Raw genomic sequence first — 21,069 nt, forward strand, 5'->3', positions numbered from 1 at the left:
TTCCCCTGTCACCTCCTTCCAAAAGCATTAACTGCTTTCTGTGAATATATCTTTCCCCCCTCCAGAAAGCTCTTCTCTTTCCCACTCTTCATCCATTAACCAATAAAGCATTGAGATGCTTTTGTGTGTGTAATAACTATGGAAATGCAAGTTGCTTCTATTGTTGTTCATGCTAAAGCTGGCTAGAAATCCCTCCTACTAATATGAATTAGCAATTGGAACCAATAGCTTAGTACGTTCCTAGTAATATTTTTAAATTCTTGTCCAGAGCCATCATATCAAACTTGGGACACTCACTACCATCAGCCCATTGACTAAGGTGGTGAATGCAGTGCTCTATATTATTTTGGTCAATGCCTGAGGATCTAATCTATTAGAAGAAAATCCAAAGCTTATTCTGACTCCTTCATCTAATGCAAAGGAGGTTGCAATAAGTGAAAAAGATAGTGATGAGAAATTGAATCCCTAATTCAACAAAAGTTTCAGAACAGGTACTGCAGCAGCCAACATCCTAGATGCTGCAACCAGGTTGAATGGGTATGGTGTATCAGTGGCTGATTTACTGAAAACTATTTCTTCTTCATGCATTTTTGGTAAATAGAACACAGGTAGATTTTCTGATTCCCAGCCTTTGAAAACTGTATGATATTTCATCCACTAAAATTACTGAATGGAAAATCATGGATTGTGCGTGCAATTTTTGATCTGTGACACTGGTAGGCAAGGCTCTAAGCTTGGACTTTGCAATTGGAAAATTAATCCTCTTAAGTCGATGCGAAAGTAGCTGGAGCTGTGCTTATTAACTGACACTGACTGAGAAGACTTAGCCTGAGTTTAACCTCTCAGGTTCTATGGTTGAGCAATGTCTGTGGCCTTCTAACAATCTGATGGCCAGTAAATATCAGGAATCAGACTTTACTGGGTCAGAATCCAATATCTCCAGTCACATTACGATAGAGAAAGTTCTGCACAAAATGTATGCTTCCAGTCTGCCTCTAATTAGCAATTCTCAAGAATAAATGAGAGCAACAAGATGGAGAGATAGAGAACGTGTACCAGTATTTCAATAAGATGGATGGATGGAACAGTTCAATATGTTGTTCCTTTACTCAGCAAATAATATGCGCCTACAACATATAGCCTAGAAAATCAAAGAATTATACAGTACAATTTTTTAGGTGTTTTTAAATTTATCCTTATGCTTGCATTGTGGGTGTTGGATTGTAGCATGGAATTCAGGATGATTAGATGAGATGTTTGTACATCATATTTACATTGCTTCATTGATCAAAGGATCACTTGTGAACTGCCAGTTTCTTTTTGATTACCATTAATAAGTCATATCAGCATCATTGTGTAGTGATATTTAAATACACTACTTAATTTCAAAGAATTGTACAATTAAAAAGTTTCTTGGATTTTTTCATGTTATCCTTCCACCGCATTGTAGACATTGGGCTGTAGGACAGAATTCAGAATTTTGGTTTGGTGCTTGTTGGAGAATAATCTGTTAGCATGCTCACCATTGCGGCCTGTAAAAAGAAAAGGACACAAATTAGAGGCAGTTCATATTTTAACAATGCTAATTCCTTAGCAGTACAATGCTGGGCTTCTGCTTGGAGGGCTTCTATGTGAATTCTGTTTTTGATATTCAGAGTAAGCTAACTTCTGCAGATAGGACAGCAGATAGAATGCTTCATTGTAGTGGATCCTACCAATGCTTCATTGTAATGGATCCTATTCAGTGTATAAAAAAAGTAGCTAGATCCATTTCACACCTCAAGATATCCCAATTAGTGGTCAATGGTTAAGTTCACATGAAGATGTCAAAAGCTTTAACAAGGACTATCACTGGGGCACATATTAAAAAAATATAAACAGGTTCAGTTTATGACTTTCACTTTACCTCTAATGCTTGATACATAGGGGATAGTATACAAACAAATGATTAAACCCAGAGATTATTCAGCTTGGATATATTTAAACCTCTGTCCTTAACCAAAGCAGTATTGTATTTGGTGGCCTGATGACAGATTAGTTCAACAGCTCCCAGTTAAACTGGTCTGCCTCCTTTAGAAGTCAAACTTATGCTTCCCACTTCAGCACTACTTAAAAGTATAATCCATTTCTTCATCATCATCACTAACAGCTTGCATTTATATGTCACCTGTAACATTGCTACATTTATAGGTTCTATAGCATTACAAAATGTCCCAAGGTGCCTCACAGGAACATTATCCGAAAAAAATGACACCAAGCCACACATGGGGCAGAATTTTGCCCTTGATGGGCGGGTGGGTAGCCAATCACCGCAGTGGAAGCGGGCCCCACTGCCATTTTAAGTGGGCGGGCCAATTAAGGCCCACCCAGCGGGTTGCCTGATGGGAAGCACTATGTGGGGGGTATTCCCCAATTGTCAAAGTGCACTCTTTCGTGCATGCGCGTGAAAGAGCGCACATCTCTCTGAGACTAAGTGCTGTCTCAGGGAGATCAGTGAAAGCTTTATAAACATCAAAAATAGAAAAATAAAAAAAAATGACTAAAACGTTATTAAACTTTTTAAAAACAGACATGAAACCTCATCTCGCCAGTGGATGAGGTTTCATGTTTTTTCAAAAGCCCGCTGGGGATCCTGGCCCACCTGCCAGCCTTAATGTTGGATGGGCAGGGCCTTTAATTGGGTTAACTACCCTGTCAATGGCCTGAATTGGCCATTGACAGGTCAGCAGGCGGACAGCTGATTTCGCTGTCCGCCTGCATTCCTAAATATTTAAATACGTCGGGATGACGTCAGGGGTTTCCCCCGACATCATCCCGTGTCATTTTGGTGTCGGCGAGCGGGCCCCGCCCCCAACTTGCCGATGGAAAAATTCTGGCCAAGGAGATATTAGGACAGATGACCAAAATCTTTGTCAATGAGGTAGGTTCTCAGGGATGTTTGAAAAGAGGAGGGAGGTATTGAAGCCGAGGTTTAGAGAGGAAATTCCACAGCTCAGAGCCAGGCCAGAACTGGAGAAACACAGGAGTTTTCAGAGGGTTGTAGTGCAGAAGGAAGTTACAGAGATAGCATGGAGATGGCATGGAGAAAGAGGGAACAAAATTGAGACAGTTTTTTGCATGACATGGTACCATTATAATACTCCATTAAATGCTAAAAGTCCTGTTTGTGAGCACAACTCGAGTAATCACAAGTTGTTCATAAATAACCTTTCTCAATGAGGTTTTAGTGTTTCTTTCAATTCAATGAAGAAAATTTAAATGAAATTATTTGCACAAAGTGCAAGCACAATAGATTTGGAAAGGACAAACATTAGAATGTTAAAAGGAATTGGCAGACATCATTTGCTCCAGGATCTCCACTTCCATGGAAATTCATTGAACTGTTGTTTGTGGCAAAAGTCACTAAAGGTGCATTAAATGCTGATAATGCTTGTTGGTACAAGATTGGATGATGTGCTCCCTAGATCAATGCAGAAAACAATTGCATGTATCACAAAACATTTCCGTGTACCAACATTCACGCCATCAGGTTTAACTTCAATTTTGTAATTAATTTTCTTTCTGTAATTAACAGGTTTAACCATAAAATCAGAAGGAATATGAAAACTTAAAGCTTAATAGGATTTGAACATATATTTTTCCTTACATAAATAGCTCTTGAAGTTTTCAGCGTCGCAAAAATTGGCTAAATTTTATGTTGAGTCGAGTGAGGAACATGAAACGTGTTGATTTTCTTGACGTTAACTTTAATTGAAATATTTATGTGACCACTATAAATTACACTTGAAGCTGTTGAATCAAATGCGATTTCAGCACTATGATTCTAAAAATGGCATGTCAATAAAGATTGCTAAATTAAAATTCCACTGTGACTTCCGCAAATGTAATTCTCTTAAGCTTCCTTTTTACAGAAAATCATGGTTTGACTCTTGTATCTGCTTTAGTGCTTTGAACCACTAGTGTTGAATAACACAGGCAGCTCTGTTGGCCTGTTCTTGTGATCTTTGTGCATGTGTACTTATTAGCACAATCAAACACCTGCTCGCTAGTTAAAAGCAAAATACTATGGATGTTGGAAATCTGAAATAACAACAGAGAATGCTGGAAGAACTCAGCAGGTCTGACAGCACCCTGCAGAAGGGTCACATGGACTCAAAACGTTAACTCTGTTTCTCTCTCCACAGATGCTGTCAGAGCTGCTGGGTTTTTCCGGCATTTTCTGTTTTTGTTTCAGATTTCCAGCATCCGCAGTATTTTGCTTTTATTTTCTGTTTTTATATCTGCTCTCAAGTGTTGGAATGCTGCTTTAACGTTTAATGTTATTAAACAGCTAACTGTCCCGTTGTGTAATTCCTAACTTTAGAAGTGGAAAAGGAGGTCCAACAAATAACTTGGGCTATTTTAAAACTATAAAATTAAAATTTAACAAGATTGTATTAAGTGGTTGCAGTTCTATTGCAACTGGTGCAAAGCCCATGATCTGCAAGTCTAATTCTTAGATGTGATCTTGCACCACCTGCCAAATATTGAATCACTCCCAAATCAACAACTTCAAAGCAGTTAAGGAATACCTTGTGTAAAGCACATTGAGTTAATCCAGAAACTGCAATATAAATAATCCATTAAATAAAACTTGGATTCTTAATCAAATGGAACACATTTGGCTCATTAAGTATTATGACAATATATCAGCTAGTAATATATGCTATCAACACAGAGACTTATAGGCAGGTAGATGGTAGCAGTTAGTCCCTAATGGTCTCATTTTAAAAAAAAATCACAAATAACATTGTTATAGCTCATTACATGATATTCTATCTCTGAAATTTAATGATGTGCAATTTATCCAGTGACTTAAAGTTCATGTTTTCATGTGGGCTATAAATATTTCAAGAATGTTTACTGTTTGCCCTGCTTCCTTTTGTTCTTATTACAGCTGCAGCTTTCACAAATTATGAAGTCCAATATTCTCAGTTTTCTTACCATTATTGTCCATTTCCTATTTTCAGCTTCTTGGAAGACCAGTGATCTTGGGGAATAAAATACTTCATCATCAACTTCCTCCGGTTTTCGTGGCAAACAATGCAAGAATACCCAGTTGGGTGCAGCTGACTGTCCAGTCTGTGAGACATGTAAAAGGCATCAGTTATTGAATACAACTGTACAATTTTAAGGCAGGGTCTGGTGTTGATTTTTGTCTACTTACCATGGGCAGCCTCGGATACCAGGCAAATGGCACTAACCACTTGTCATCTCCACTGAAGTCAGTTATAAAAGGTACTGCTGAAAGCATATTAAGCTATTTTGGGCAGCAGGTCAGAATTGTCATATTACATAGCATATGAAATAACTAACTGCAAATGCCAGAGGAGGTTTTGGATGACATCCTACTGCTTACAACAGTGATGGGGACTGTACTAAAGTGTTGGTATCCACAGTGCTCCTATCCTCAAGCGCTTAAATAACCAAGTAGAAAAAGAATTGAGTAGACTTGCCACCTCCAGTTTCTCCATATCTTTTTTGAGGTTGATAACTCATAATTACTTATGGTTCTACAGGCACGGCTAGTTTTCCAATACCAAATGGCCATTTTTCATTTGTAAACCTAGACAGTTAGCATAGGTATGCTATTTGGTCATGAGCCTTTTCCGCATTTTAATTACACACTGTTTGAAATACCAGAGCAATATTCATCCTTACGACTGTAAATTGCCATGTGAAAACAAGAAAGATGTATGCAAGATTAATGAAGGAAAATGGCAGCCCTTACTGTAAAACCAACCAGTACATGAGCAAAATGCAGCCAAGGGCATTAACAAAGAAATACAAAAGCACTTAAGAGGCCTGCTAAAGCAGGTAAATTCCCAAATACTTCAGTGCGCCCATTGTTTATTGCTGATGTCGTCAGCATCTTGCCTGACTTGCAATATTTGACATGGGAATCCCCCAATTGTTAATTTAAATTAAGTTAAAATTTATAAAGGATACCAGCACATGCTGGTAACTTAGTGTGCCTGAAATTGTTCACATTGTGTAGTTCAAGGCCCTGCTCACAACATAGGCATCGCAAAACATACCCTTAAATACACTGCAGACAAGCATGGATAGGTAAACAAAATAAAATGCTCAACAGTACTATCATCTGTCTTTCTTTAAAATGTAATTTTTTTAAGACTAGTCTAATTTGGTATAAGAAAAAGATACTCAAAATAGCCAGGCAAACTTACCCTAAAATATATTCAGAACATTCTGAATTTGGTGTTTCTATTTACAAAAAGGGCCATATGCAACCTTCAAGGGAAAAAGCCATAGGTGATTGCCCACAACACCTTAGTGATTTTGGATAGCGGCTTCTGTCTACAAGGGAGAGGGGTCACCTGCCACTCCTTTAACCTCCATTTGTTGCGGTCTGGCTTGTTGCTGCTTCCCACTTGGAAGCATGAGTATACTTTTTTACCAATCACAAAGTTGTGCTGCATTTATGCTTAATTGTTTTGCAAGCTCGATCCAGGCATCTTGGAAGGCATGATCAGAGCAGTCCAAAAATGAAAAATGTTTTTTTAATAGGTCAAATGCCTGCTTTGTTATATTTTGCCTCAAATGTGCATTGCTGTAAACCCTTTCTTGAGAAGTTTAAGAATTCTGCAAAGATGTCACCAGCTATGTTTGGAAACCAACCTTGCATTATATTTTCCCTCAACAATTTGGCATCTTTTGTATCTATCAATATGTTTGTAAAGTGAGCACTCCTTGAAATATTGGTATTCACTTGCGTTGTTCTTTGCCAGTGATCACGTTCTGGAGCAGTAACCCTTTCTATTGATTAATGGCATGATATGTCCAAAGGACAAATGCAGCTTCTATGTAGGTGCTGTATTTTACCATGGAAATGACACATAAATTAATAATAAAATTGTTCTGCCTTACCAGCCAGTGCTGCATGTCAATGTTGAATAATATTTATCCTGAAATGATTTTATTTATGTTGCAGTAGTGAGTTACATATTGGCTGATCCTACTAATGTTTCCTGTTGCTATCTAGTGGTGCAGACATGTAATTTAGTGCACATTTTCATTTGCATGTGCTCTGTGGATGCTGCTCCTTTGACGCTGTCTGGTTTTAGGAGCTGAAACAATAGATTGTGTCCCTGGAGGTGCACTTTTGCTTGCTATGTGATGTAAACGATTCTGAAATTGAATTAATAGACACCCGTAATGGTTGGTTGAAAATTACTGGAGGGATCTGTGGGAGCAAGTTGAATGTGTTTGTAAAATCCAGGGCAGGGAAGGAAGAAGAATAAATGATGGGATAAAGGAAAGAAAACTGAGCTACAAAATTCTGCATTTTCTGTGCTAACAACTGCATGCAGGAAAATACAAACAAGCCACACACCGAATGTGGACTTATGACAGTGAAACAATGCAGATGCATCTTTCTCTTCATTCAGCCATTACCCCCATGCACCCAACCCCCACCACTGACATACGCCTGCAAAGGAGCTTACTTTTTAATGGAGCAGACAGAACAACGTTACATCAATAGATTTCAGATATAACATTATCACCTCAATGTGCTTGCAATCATACAAGAGCTAAAAATCGTTAATGCTTGGGCTCCAAAATGACTTTTTTTTCATCTTTTGTAAGCGCATCTTACTGAACAGTTCAAATCACATGACAATCCATCCATGTCCAACCTTTGTCTCTCGTTCCCACTATTATATTGAAAAATCCCACTATTGTATTGCAAAATGTGAAGCCTCAGGGTCACAATCTGGTGAGCACATCACACTGTCTGATCCGAAGTAAGCGGTGGCAGGGACTTCCCAGGTTTCCGGCACTCGGAGGACTGCTGAAGGCCAGGAACCTGCTGAGTCCGAGTCAGATGAAGAGTCTCTGGACTCGGTCATACCTCAACTTCTGGAGCTGCAAAGGCAAGCTCGGGAACATCAGGAAGGGATGTCCGCTGCACTCCTCAGATTGCGAGGCACGATGGAGCAGTCCGTCAGCTTCAGTCTGAGGTGATAGCGCTGGCATGCCAACGTACCGAGATCAACACTGGTAGGGGAGCCCTTGATCCAGGACATCGCTCCTGCTGCACGGGCTGAACTCCATCACTGACACCATAGTTGGCCTCCAACAGTGTCAACAGGAGAGGGGTGTGGGGCAGCTCGATCTCACTCCAGCTTTCCCTTCTACTTAAGGAGTCAGCCAGGGTCCATCAGACACCCATTGGGAGGAGGATCAGCAGGTGCACACCCCGGGACATCCACCCAGGTGATTTCGGGACCGTCCGCCCCATCAGAATCCCCTCTTCCTGTGACTGAAGCAGCTCCAGTTCCACACGCCAAGGAGGGTGCCACTGCCACACAACAGGGCCCCAAAGCAGGCCGGGACCCTCCAGGTCTCAACCCTCCAGAGGATGCCTGCCGAGGTCATCACAGACAGGGTGTCACAGTCAGCAGGCTGCCTCCTCCTCCACTGTGGATGGTCAGGGAGCACCAAGACATAGCGCAGGGTTAGGATGGCTAAGATGATGTAACTCTTTCGAGTACATTCACAGTTCTTGACTTTTTTTTTTCCGGGAGTGGGACATGAACCCACAACCTTCTTACTCAAAGGTGAGGGTGCTATGAACTGAGCCACAGATGACACCTCGTTAAGATGATGTAGTTGCATAGTCTGGGCATGGGCGTTAATCACTTGTACATAATGTTCACTATTGTAAATAAACTCACAAGAATGTCTCCTTGCCTATGGCTCCTTACTGTGATGTCACTCAGATGTGAAACCTTGGATCCTGCACAAGATAAAGGCAGGTGTCTCAGGCCAAGGCCTCTCTCCTGTGCAGTGTGTAACCTTCAGAGCAAAGTGCTAGTCTGGCTTCACACTCACTGGACATGAGAGATGCCTGCATCTCGATGGTGCTTGTTATTGCTCCCAGAATGTCATGGGCAGCCGTCACAAAATTTCCATCATTCTGTCTGTGTGCTCTCAGCACCTTTGAGGTGGGGCTGGCCCCCATCTCTTCAGCATCTGTGACTGGTGACACTGTGCTCCTGAAGGGGTCAGGTGCTGAAGGCTGACAAAGGATCAGGTGCATTTAAAGTTTCATGGTTGTGTCTCCATGATATGACCCTGATCACAGAGCGCAAACGAGCTGCCTTCGGCCAGACAGGAGTCAGACGTTCACAGAGGCTACGTGAAGATCCAGGGAGTGTCCTCACTGCAAGTTGTCATCATCCTCCTGGAATCTAGCGACAATTAGGGCCTTTGCTGTGTCTCCATGACATAAATCTGAGCACTGAGGGTATGTGTGCTGCCATTAGCCACACAGGAGTGAAACGTTCACAGAGGCAAGGTAAGGATGTCATGACTGTCTTCAAGGTATCTGGTCATCATCATCCTCCATGGATCTTGCAGCTATGAGGGCCTCCCGAGCACACCTGCCTTGTCTGGCCAGTGTGATGGCCTCATCACCGGCATCCTCACCATCGAGGACCTCATCATTGTCATCCCCTTCGATGTTCTCCTCATCAGAGGAGTCATGCAGCTCCTTCACCTCTTCCTCCTCAGCCAGGTCCGTTCACGCACCCCCCCACCCCACCCCCCCACCCCCCTCTCTAGACCTTGGAAGATGTCAGGGATCTGAGACCTGCTGAGGATGTAGGAGCTGTGCACGCTCCCTGGGAATCGTGCACAGACCTGTAGGGTGCATTTGTGGTGGTTGCACACCAGCTGAACATTCAACGAATGGAAGCCCTTGCAGTTGGCATAGCTGATTGCTTGTTGCCATGAAGATCTAAACACCATGTGAGTGCAGTCGATGGCACCCTGCATCTGTGGAAAACCAGAGATCTGCGCAAATCCCAGCGGTCTTGCTTGCTGGCTTTCCTGATCCTGGGCGAAATGCACAAAGTTCTGTGCCTTCACGAAGATAGTGTCCGTGACTTCCTGGATGTACTTGTGCGTGGAGGCTTGCGAGATCCCGCACAGGTCACCTATGGAGCCCTGGAAGGAGCCAATAGCATTAAAAATGAGCGCCATGGTCACTTTCATGGCCACTGACAGTAGATACCCTCCATTGCCCAGTGGTGCCAAATCCTGCAGCGGGTGGTCTATGTGACTGACCAGTTCCCTAGACATGCACAGACTTTGGTGACACCGGTCCTCGGTCATCTGCAGGAATGACAGGCGCTGTCCGAGACCCTGGGTCTATGAATGACAGCTCGCTGTGGATCTTGAGCTGCATGCGCAGCAGGCCCTGCTGCCCCTTCATCTTGAGGGAGGTGCTCCTCGCTTTGTCAAGCCAGGCACCTCCACCGCTCTCCTCCTTCTTCTCTGGTCTCTGTAAGCCATGAAGCAAACAGCTAAATCACCAGGCTCCACGATCCTGATGTTCTCCTCCTGCAGGTTCAAAGAGAGAGATGCATGTGTTAGCATGGTTGTACTAAGAACCTCTCCTGGTGGCCACCACTTTGATCAGTCCACTGGACTGATTGATGGCATTTTTGGCCATTGGACTGTATGCTGTGCTTTCAGCCCAGGCATTCTCCTAACCCACACTGCAAGGCTGCACTGTTAGCTTGAGCCATGATGGATACTGGTCCACACCTTAATAATGACATTGCAAGGGGCTGTGAGCACCTCCATCAGTGACTGCACCATGGCCACCTTTCGCAACTTTCCCAGTCAGCCAATTGTTCTGCTGCCCCCTAAAACGCACATTCATTTGCAATCTGTGCCCGAGGGGTTAAAAAGTTCTGGAGCATATGGTGGCACTTTCATGCTTTTGCATTGCTTGAGTGGGCAGAAAAGCTTCAGAGGCCCAAGTCCACACATGTCAATGGAGCTGCAGCTGAACAGTCTCAGCTGTGGAAGATTGCTCACTTTTGACAAGAGTTTCCAAGTGCCTGGCCGCTTCCCTCACCCCCTTGGCATGTGCTCGAGTACTTCCTTCAGTCTGTGCTGCCTTGCCCCCAACCCCCCCAACCCTGGCCTGACCCGCACAGGAGCCCTTGGCTCCAGCACCAAACTGAAAGCTAGCCAGAAAAAGTTACTTACCTGTGCCCCCTGCGAATGTGCTCTTCCCTGATGTCCTACAGGCGATGCTCACGAGCGCTGCGCAAGGTTGTGTGCACTCACCTCCGAGTTCCCCTCAAAGTTCAGGTTGTCAGGTGCACGCCCTTTAAAGGCAGCCATGAAGCACGCCGATGTGGGTGGTAAATTTGACATGGCGGGGGGGATGATTCCGGCAAGCAGGGCAAATGTATTAGATGCAAATATATTAAAATGATGTTCCTGATGCATGGCGGCAGGAAGCGCGGCCCTCCATTGACGGGTGGAGCGGACGATCGCAAGCTGGTTTCATGGTGGTGTAAAACCAATTTCTGGCCTTCTCATCATATTGTACCCCCGTCCTGCCTGCCATGATGCCTGATGCCAATGGGGCTGGAAAACTCCGGCTTATGTCTGTTACATTACTGGACAAGTGCAATAGTGCATTACATCAAGAGGGGTAACTAATGTTCAAGGCCTTGGTGAAATTAGATAAAATCTAGTTGATTTAGGAATTGGAAAACCATTTAGCGTGGAGGTGAAGAGCTGGGATGCATGTGCCAAGGAAAGAGGTTACTGAGGCAGGATACACCATCAAAAGAATAATTACAATTTCTGGACATTAAATGATCAGATATGAGGACCAAAGCATAAATAAAAACAGAATTACCTGGAAAACCTCAGCAGGTCTGGCAGCATCGGCGGAGAAGAAAAGAGTTGACGTTTCGAGTCCTCACGACCCTTCAACAGAAGGGTCGTGAGGACTCGAAATGTCAACTCTTCTCTTCTCCGCCGATGCTGCCAGACCTGCTGAGTTTTTCCAGGTAATTCTGTTTTTGTTTTGGATTTCCAGCATCTGCAGTAGTTTTTTGTTTTTACCAAAGCATAAATACCTATTTTCAGTGTTGAAATTTCACACGTCCTACCTTCATGGTGATTTGATAACCTTGAAATGCTTTCAGCCTCTCTGCTTTCTCTTCTTCTTGCCCCATGCTGATCCACGTATCTGTTACTAGAACATTGGCTCCACTTGCTGCCTCCAAAGGATCATTTGTGAAAAACATTTTGGTTCCATGCTAATTTCAATAATAATTCAAAAAGGAAAATCTCTTAGGAATATATAACTTCATCAACAATATAAAAAGACCACCAAAACCTGAAATCCTCTCAAGTAAAAATATAACAAAAGAAATTACCTTTTCAGTCAATGACTTAGCAAATGTGGTTATGGTGGCATCAGGTTCAAAGCCCTATGAAGAAAAAATAATTTATACATCTTTTCTGCTGAAGCTGCGGACTGGTTATAGAACAAGTTTACACAAGGTATTAAATAGAGCCCCTCATAGCAATGCTCAAACATTCACAATCCACCATGCAGAAGGGCTGATAGTAAACTTTTATTAATAGAATTATAGAAAACTGGTATCTCAAACTAAATAATCCTAAATTGAAAAATTAGGAGTTTGTCTCTTGGTTGCCGACACTTAAGATTTGTCTGCCTCAGTAAGCTGAATGTTATCAATTCCTATAGGGAGTGAACAGGGTGTTGAATAGACTGCGCATAGGCAGCGTCCAACATCAGTGTTACTGAAGTAGAAATGATCAATCTCTGTCTTTTTGTTAGTGTTCTACACAATTCCATGCGGGAAAGTAAAACAGATGCTTAGACACATAATGACAACAGAGCTTACATCATTGACCGGTAGGTGGGAGCTTTAATCTATTTTTCTATGGTCAGGAGTAGCAGTGGTTCTCCAGGCACCACAAAAAGCTGGGCCATTACTGCACCAGAATCCCTACCTTCTGAAAAAGGATTCCAATACCCTCTGCCACATCCCAATAAATATACTGGTCTGGAATATTGTTTACTTATGTCTAACTTCTTGCTAACTTTATTAAAGAAAATAGGATTCAATAGGTCCCTTAGGGACACCACTGCAATCACCATTTCTTTTTTCTTAACAATTGGCAGCATGATGAGCTGTTTGTCTCACTGTGGGAATTAAGCAGGCTGCCCCAGGGTACTGGATTTCAAACACTGATCTGCCCTTCAAATAATCCTGGCCTTCTGTTTGGACTATGGAGTGGGCTTATTCCATCAATTGGCCACCCTAGCACCAGTTGGAGAGGAACATTTACCCTAATGTGTCTGGTAATGTTTGAACTGCAGAATAACTTTGAAGACTGACTTGCACTGAATGGAAGTTCAAATAAAACGATCGTGTCAAGGTAAATTTCCCATGATAGGATATATAAAATCTGAAGCACATAAATGCACCTGCAAAATGAACATAACATTATTTTATTACAAAATTTGTATATGTAAAATCAGTTTCACCAGCTGAGTCAAGATAAGCATGATGCCTTGTCTATGAAATTAGCAATAGCTATTCTAGGTCAAGAGCACGGTGAGGCAAACAGCTGATCATGCTGCCAAATGTTAAGAAAAAAGAGACGGTGACTGCAGAAGTGTCCCTAAAGGACATATTGAATTTATTTTCTTTGATAAAGTTAGCAAGTTAGACATGAGTAAACAATGGCAGAAAGTTCTAACAGACTGTTTATTATGATATTCCCAGGAAGAACATATTTGTTTTGAAACTTATGCATTAGCGTCATTCTGTTAACTAGTCAATAAATTGTTATGAAAGGTTTGGGCGTGATTATTGACCACTCAGTATTATTGATCTGTTAGCAAGCTTAATAATGTGTGTGCACACACTTCCACGTATCTGTATGTGCACTTCACAGTCGATTGTATTTTTGGTGAACTTTAGGATAATGCTTGGAGTGAGTTTACTCTCCTGGTTATTCTGTAGCAGCCACACTCTTTCAAGGGTTCATATGTTCTCCAAATGTATCTGCAGGAATTAATACAGTACCATACAATACCAAAAATGTACAAATGATCATCTTTTAACCAGTGTAGATTTATAAAAATAAAATCCCATGTGGTTATCAATCATATACCAGAGAGATTACCTTAGGTGTAGCAGCACGAAGATGCATTCCAAGCTTAGGAGCACTCAACATGAAAGAATGTAACATATTGTTTCCATCTCCTATCCAAGACACAGTTAGACCAGACAGTGAGCCAAAATGTTCCTACAAAGGATAAATGTTAAAACAGACAGAAAAATGAGTATTTTCTGAACAGCCTTTTGGACTTGAAGCTTTTAGCACAGAAATAAGGCTAAATTGTCCTTGGGGTTGAGGTTCCCGATAGAAGTACGTTGGAACGGCACTTTGATCTGCTGGGGTGAGCCAACTCTAACCCTGTCACATTTTTCTGAACCAGCTTTACGTTTTAACATTGAGTGAAGGCTTCCAGCACTATATGAATGATCTATTGGAAGTTTGCTCATATGATGTGGGGTGGGGGTGGCAGAGCGGGGGGTGCAGGAAGGAAGAGAGTCTCCTCGGGCTGCAGCTGCTGAAAGGAGCAGGCCAAAAACAACCTAGGAGCAAAGAATGAAACATGATGCTGACAACACTCAGGAGATAAGGCGGCACTTGTAAAGAGAAACATGGGGTTAACATTTTAGGTCCAAGACTTCTCATCATACCTAGAAGCAAAGATTAAATTTAGAGTAAAGAAAGCAGATCTGGGGGGCACTATTCAAACAAAGTTGCAGAGATGTAATTTTGACATGCATATGATTTCCTGACATTTGTGCATGAATTACTCAGATTAATCTACCCATCATTGTAAATAGATGTTTAAGGTCCATAGGGGCTGATCTATATATACAAATTCATTTGAAGAGTCCAATAAAAAGGATCATTGAACAATTTTTCAGACTATTAATCCATTACCTCTTCTGTTGGCACTTGGGTTTTCAGAAGCCCTTTTGGCAATCCTTGAGTTGATGCCTTTTTCCCTTACGAGCTCCCACTAGTGCTACAATAAGTACGGGACTCCTTCTGTATTTGTGCTTTTTGAAGGATGAGAGCTAACAGGGAGATGATCTGCATTCACCCACTGATGCTACCAAGCCATCATCTAGAGTGAGGCACAACATAATGCAGCAGTTGGTGGAGATTGCAATTTACATGGGACATCATGAGATATATACTGTATATATACTGTAAGCCACAGCCAAACTCCTCTGTAGGCACAATGCCATCGGTAGAAGTGAAGACTTTTTATTCTTTCATGTGGTGTGAGCATTGCTGGTAAGGCCAGCAGTTGTTGCCCATCCTTAATTGCCCTTGAGAAGGTGGTGGTGAGCCACCTTACTGAATCACGGCAGTCCATGTGGTGTAGATACACCTACTATGCTGTTAGGAAGGAAGTTCCAGGGTTTTTACCTAGTGAAAATGAAGGTACAGCGATATAGTTCCAGGTCAGGACTGTGTGTGGCTTGGAGCGGAACCTGCAGGCGTTGGTATTTCCATGCCTCTGTTGCCCTTGTCCTTCTAGGTGGTAGAGGTCGTGGGTTTGGAAGATGCTGTCGAAGGAGCGTTTGCTACAATGCATCTTGCAGATGGTACACACTGCTGCCACTATGCGTCAGTGGTGAAGGGAGTGAATGTTTAAGGTGGTGAATGGGGTACCAATTAAGCAGGCTGCTTGTCCTGGATGGTGTTGAGTTTCTTGAGTATTATTGGAGCTGCACTCATCCAGGCAAGTGCAGGGTTTTCCATCACGTTCCTGACTCGTGCCTTGTACGTATGAACATATGGAATATGAGTAGGAGTAGGCCATTTGGCCCCTTGAGCCTGCTCCGCCATTAAGATTATGGCTGATCTGATTGTGACCTCAACTCCATATTCCCACCTACCCCCAATAACCTTTGACTCCCTTGTTAGTCAAGAATCTATTCATCCCTGCCTTAAAAATATTGAATGACCACGCCTCCACTGCTCTCTGGGAAAGAGAGTTCTAAAGATTCTCTTGTAGATGGTAGACAGGCTTTGGGGAGTCAGGAGGTGAGTTGCTCTCTGCAGGATTCCTAGCCTCTGACCTGCTCTTGTAGCCACAGTATTTATATGGTTAGTCCAGTCAGTTTCTGGTCAATGGTAACCCCCAGGATGTTGATAGTGGGGGATTCAGCAATGGTAATGCCATTGAATGTCAAGGGGCTATGATTAGATTCTGTCTTGTTGGAGGTGGCCATTGCCTGGCACTTGTGTGGCATGACTGTTACTTGCCACTTATCAGCCCAAGCCTGAATGTTGTCAAGTCTTGCTGCATATGGACACTGCTTCAGTATCTGAGGAATTGTGAATAGTACTGAACATTAGTGAACTTCCCCACTTCTGACCTTATGATGGAGGGAATGTCATTGATGAAGCAGCTGAAGATGGTTGGGCCTAAGACACTACCCTAGAGGAACTCCTACAGCAAAGTCCTGGATCAGAGCCGGTTGGCCTCCTCTAACCACAACCATCTTCCTCTGTGCTAGCTATGACTCCAACCAGTAGAGAGTTTTCCCCAATTCCCATTGACTTCAATTTTGCTAGGGCTCCTTGATACCACACTCAGTCAAATGCTGCCTTGATGTGAAGAACAGTCACTCTCACTTCACCTTGCATTCAGCTCTTTTGTCCATGTTTGGACCAAGGCTGTAATGAAGTCAGGGGCCAAGTGGCCCTGGCAGAACCCAAATTGAGGATCGGTGAGTAGGTTATTGCTGTGCAAGTGCCACTTGATATTGGACTGTTGATAACACCTTCCATTGCTTTGCTGATGATTGAGATTAGACTGATGGGTGGTAATAAGCTGGATTTGATTTGTCCTGCTTTTTGCGGACAGGATATACCTGAGAAATTTTCCACATTGTTGGGTAGATGCCAGTGTTGTAGCTGTACTGGAACAGCTTCCCTAAGGGCACAGCAAGTTCTGGAGCACAAGTCTTCAGTACTACTGCCGGAGATGTTGTATCCCATGCCTTCTACTGTTTCTTGATTTTGCATGGTGTGAATCAAATTGGCTGAAGACTGGCATTGGTAATGTTGGGTTCTCAGGAAGAGGCCAAGATGGATCATTCACTCTGGCTGAATGGTTGCAAATGCTTCAGCCTTGTCCTTTGCACTGATGTGCTGCGTTCCCCCATCATTGAAGACAGAGATATTTGGGGAGCCTTCTCCTCCAGTTAGTTGTTTAATTGTCCACCACAATTCATGACTGGATGTGACAGGATTGCAGAGCTTTGATTTGATCCCTTTGTTGTGGAATTATTTAGCTCTGTCTATTTCATGCTAGTTCTGTTGTCTGGCATGCAAATAGTCCAGTGTTGTAGCCTCACCAGGTCGACACCTCATTTTTAGATATGTCGGGTTGTACTTCTGTTCCATGATTATACTGTCACCATCTAAATGAATTTTTAAAAAATCCATCTTCCCAAGTTCAATAACAGATTATGAAAGTCAATTCTCACTTTCCAGGCAGTTGTCACAATACATTATTTTAAAACAGGCACTGTCCCATTAATATTTCACCCACAAAAGCCAGTTATGGTGCTTCCTGGTCACCATGGCTCATGACACCAGGAATAGTGGAACAGGGATCAACCATTTAACCTTTTGAGCCTGTTCTGCTGTTTAATGCGATCATGGCTGAGCTGTAGCATACCTCCATAAATGGGCCTTTGCCCCACTCCCTTTAATACCTTTTGGTTAACAGAAATCTCAGTCTCAGAGTCAAAATTAACAATTGTCCCAGTAGCAACTGTTTGCAGAATAGAGTTCCAAACTTCTACCACTTCATGTAGAAGTGCTCCCAACTTCACTCCTGAAAGGCTTTATTCTAATTATTTCACCATGTCCTCTAGTCCTAGAATCCCCAACCAAAAGAAGTAGTTTCTCTCTATCTCTTGAAAACTTTGATCAAATCATTCCTCAAATCTACTAAATTCCAGGGAATACAACCAGAGTTTGTGGAATCTCTCCTGGTAATGTAATCCTTGGAATCCAGGCATCATTCTAATAAATTGTACCCTGCACTCCCTCCAAGACCAATATACCCTTCCTAAATTGTTGTGTCCTGGACTAAATACGGTTCTCCTGGAGTGATCTAACCTGGATTTTGTATCCTGGGACATCAGCCAAGCATGCATATAATAAGGTGCTGAAATCCAGCACAGCAACTGTTGAAAACTTTATTGGCATACTGAGGTCACACTTCAGCAGGTGGATAGTTTAGGGGCATTTGAAATACATCCTAGGCAAGGTTCTGAGGACTATTGCAGTGTAGTTTATGCTGCACAACTTTACCCAGCAATGCAGGATCATCGTGGACAATGAAGATACCCAAGCACAAGGGGCTCATGGTGAAGATAAAGCAGATCCTTTAGAGAACTGATGCCAGCTCAGGTCATTCAATAAGCCTATTGCAGGACACTTATTAATTTACAAATATGGACACCACGTTAACAGTCTTGTCTACATCTTCCTACACATTCCACATATACACCTTCACTTAAATTACTTCAGTTTTGTAGGCACCTCCCAAGCATCACCAGATGAAATGTGTCCACAAATCTTGGCAAGAACATTCCCTGTACACGATTCATTGCAATTATGCTTTTAACATCAAACCACATTGCATGTGCAAATGCTTAATGCTTGCTTCCACAATGTGTCCCTTTAGAGATGTACAATGCATACACACTTAATTCAAGCCCTGTGCTACAGCTAGTCCTACTTTAATTAGAGGGTTACATGAAATAACTGCTTGCTGTGTGTGCATGGAGTCCTTTGGGACTGAACCAGGTCTGGCTTCTTACCAGCTGAGTCCAGAAATGTACCTTCTGCCAGACTTCACTACTACTGGTACATCCTGATCTTCCATGCTTTCTGGCACCAACCTAGGCATTGAAGAAAAGCACCCACTGTCCTAAGAGCCTTTTGCCTCAGGAGAGGTGGGTGGATGGGTGGAAGTGGGAAGCTCCTCTGCAGAAGTACCTGGAATTGGTTCAAGTTTCATTAAAAAAGTCCAAAACTACAAACCTTTATGTACATGTAGTTGGTGGTCTTCACTACCCAAGCCACCATCTACAGAATGCAGCGTGGCATAGTCTCCAATGTTTGCACAAAGATTGCTGCAGGAAACAACTTTTAATAAACAGATTCAATGGAGGTCCAGATCCCCAGGCTCAGTAGTTGAAATGGGAAACATGCTACCTCTGGACAGCATGATGTTCCTCCTCCTATTCTGTTACCACCACCTTCCCTTTCTTACTCAGAAAATGTTTCCCACTCTTTGGATCACCCTCCAAATCCATTGGGATGAGTTTTTCTCTAAAGAGTATGTGATGATGTACAGTGAGAAATGCCAGTATGGTTGAATACAGTGGGACTCTAGTTTGTGTTACGGACAGGAGAGGGGTTAATTTAAACAGCACTAATTTCTCCTCTCACCATCGGTCCATACACAGAAAGGTGTTTTGATTTGCTTCCCCCTTTATATGCAGTGGCGCATCCCCCAACCCCTCCTTTTGGTGTGATCCAATTTATATTAATAACCCCAGAGCAAACTTGAGATAGGATGAACTCAAAGGGCTAGTTTATTTGCACACACTCAAAATGTGGGAGGAGGATCACAATGTTGCCTCCTTTGCATTTATACAGTAAAAGAGGGATAGAGAAAATGAGATTTACAGTGCAGGGACCACAGAGAAAAGAAATATTGTTTCACATGGGTCCAGAACAGAATCAAGTCAAATGAGGTATTCCTTCATAAAGATCAGCGGGTTGAAAATCAATGCTGTATAATTCACTTTTTAAGTGGTGTTGCCTTCACATGATGAGATGGGCACACAGAGATGCATCAGCCTTATAGGTGAGGGTACAGAAGTTCCAGCTGAAGCAGTGTAGATGGAGCCAGAGGTTCAATGTGAGCAGAGCTAATTTTTCTTGAGGCTGCTTGTAGCATGATAAACAGCAGACTGAGTTTGCAGTACAGCAAGGCAATATAACTGGTTCCACAAGCTAGGGGTCTATGTCACATGACTTCCACTTCTCCATATTGTCTTTGACAAGAGATGAATATGCCTTGTCTGGATCCCAACCATTAAGACTTGAAAGGAAGGTTGTGAGACCCTTTGTCCTGGCAGACAAGTAGACTCTAGTTGGCTAACCTGGGTTATGAAATACAGATGGCCTTTGTATCATGATCTTCAGGCATAATGAGGCACAAGTTCCATTGATACTGCCAGATAGCTCCTTTCGTTCTCAAGATTCAGCTGTTTTAGAAGGTCTTTGTCCAGTTTTTAAAGTTTTAGAAATAGCCATGAGGATATCTACGTATATTTTAGATATTTTAGAAAAATATACAGTGTGAGGTCTTAGTCCCCTCACATTAGCTTTTCTGTGGCACAGCTGGAGATGAGAAGATAAAGACAAGTTACAATAGTGTCCTGACGAGTAGCATTCACCTACACTTTTGACAGAATAAATTCAGGTTTTGCTGGCAGTAAATTAAGTAGAAAATAGGACGAGAAGGAGGAGCAGCACATGCTGGTGGCAACCTCTCCTACATCTGCCTCTTGAGCCTCTCTTCTAGGGATTTTGATGGTTTATAATTTTCTTTTAAATGTCATTCATGGGATTTGGGCATCCCTAATTGCCCATGTTCAGAGGGCTTTTAAGAGTCAACCACATTGCTGAGAGTCTGGAGTCACATGTAGGCCAGACCAGGTAAGGACAGCAGATTTCCTTCCTTAAAGGACGTTAGTGAACCAGATGGGTTTTTACAACAACTGACAATGGTTTTATGGTCATCATTAGACTTTTAATTCCATTGAATTCAAATTCCACCATGGCAGGATTTGAACCCAGGTCCCCAGAGCATTACCCTGGGTTTCTGGATTACAAGTCCAGCGACAATACCACTACACCATTGCCTTCCCTTCTCAGGTGAGATTAGATAAGGGATCTTCCTTCTGCAAGTGGATCTCAAATGGTTGTTTTGGACTGTTTTCTCCTGCATGTAAAAAGTGATAAATTCCTATTAGGATAGGATGCTGTAATATCAGGTATTAGCATGCAGCCTGCTCTTTTTTGTAC

At 42.5% G+C, this 21,069-nt stretch overlaps 1 protein-coding gene across 1 annotated transcript in view; it reads right to left on the reverse strand.

Annotated features, from left to right (window-relative positions):
• Positions 1-1,263: 1,263 nt before the first annotated feature.
• The window catches only part of otc (ornithine transcarbamylase), a 64,015-nt gene continuing 44,209 nt past the window's right edge, over positions 1,264-21,069 (reverse strand). The window contains exons 6-10 of the mRNA XM_078559762.1: positions 14,041-14,163; positions 12,255-12,308; positions 11,985-12,134; positions 4,984-5,121; positions 1,264-1,532 (exon numbers count right to left, since the gene is read on the reverse strand). Of these exons, the coding sequence (XP_078415888.1) occupies positions 1,473-1,532; positions 4,984-5,121; positions 11,985-12,134; positions 12,255-12,308; positions 14,041-14,163 (525 nt within the window). The 3' untranslated portion in view covers positions 1,264-1,472. The remainder of the gene's footprint in view (positions 1,533-4,983; positions 5,122-11,984; positions 12,135-12,254; positions 12,309-14,040; positions 14,164-21,069) is intronic.

This window comes from Cetorhinus maximus, chromosome 16, assembly GCF_964194155.1.
Source record: "Cetorhinus maximus chromosome 16, sCetMax3.hap1.1, whole genome shotgun sequence".
In the NCBI taxonomy this organism is placed as follows: domain Eukaryota; kingdom Metazoa; phylum Chordata; class Chondrichthyes; order Lamniformes; family Cetorhinidae; genus Cetorhinus; species Cetorhinus maximus.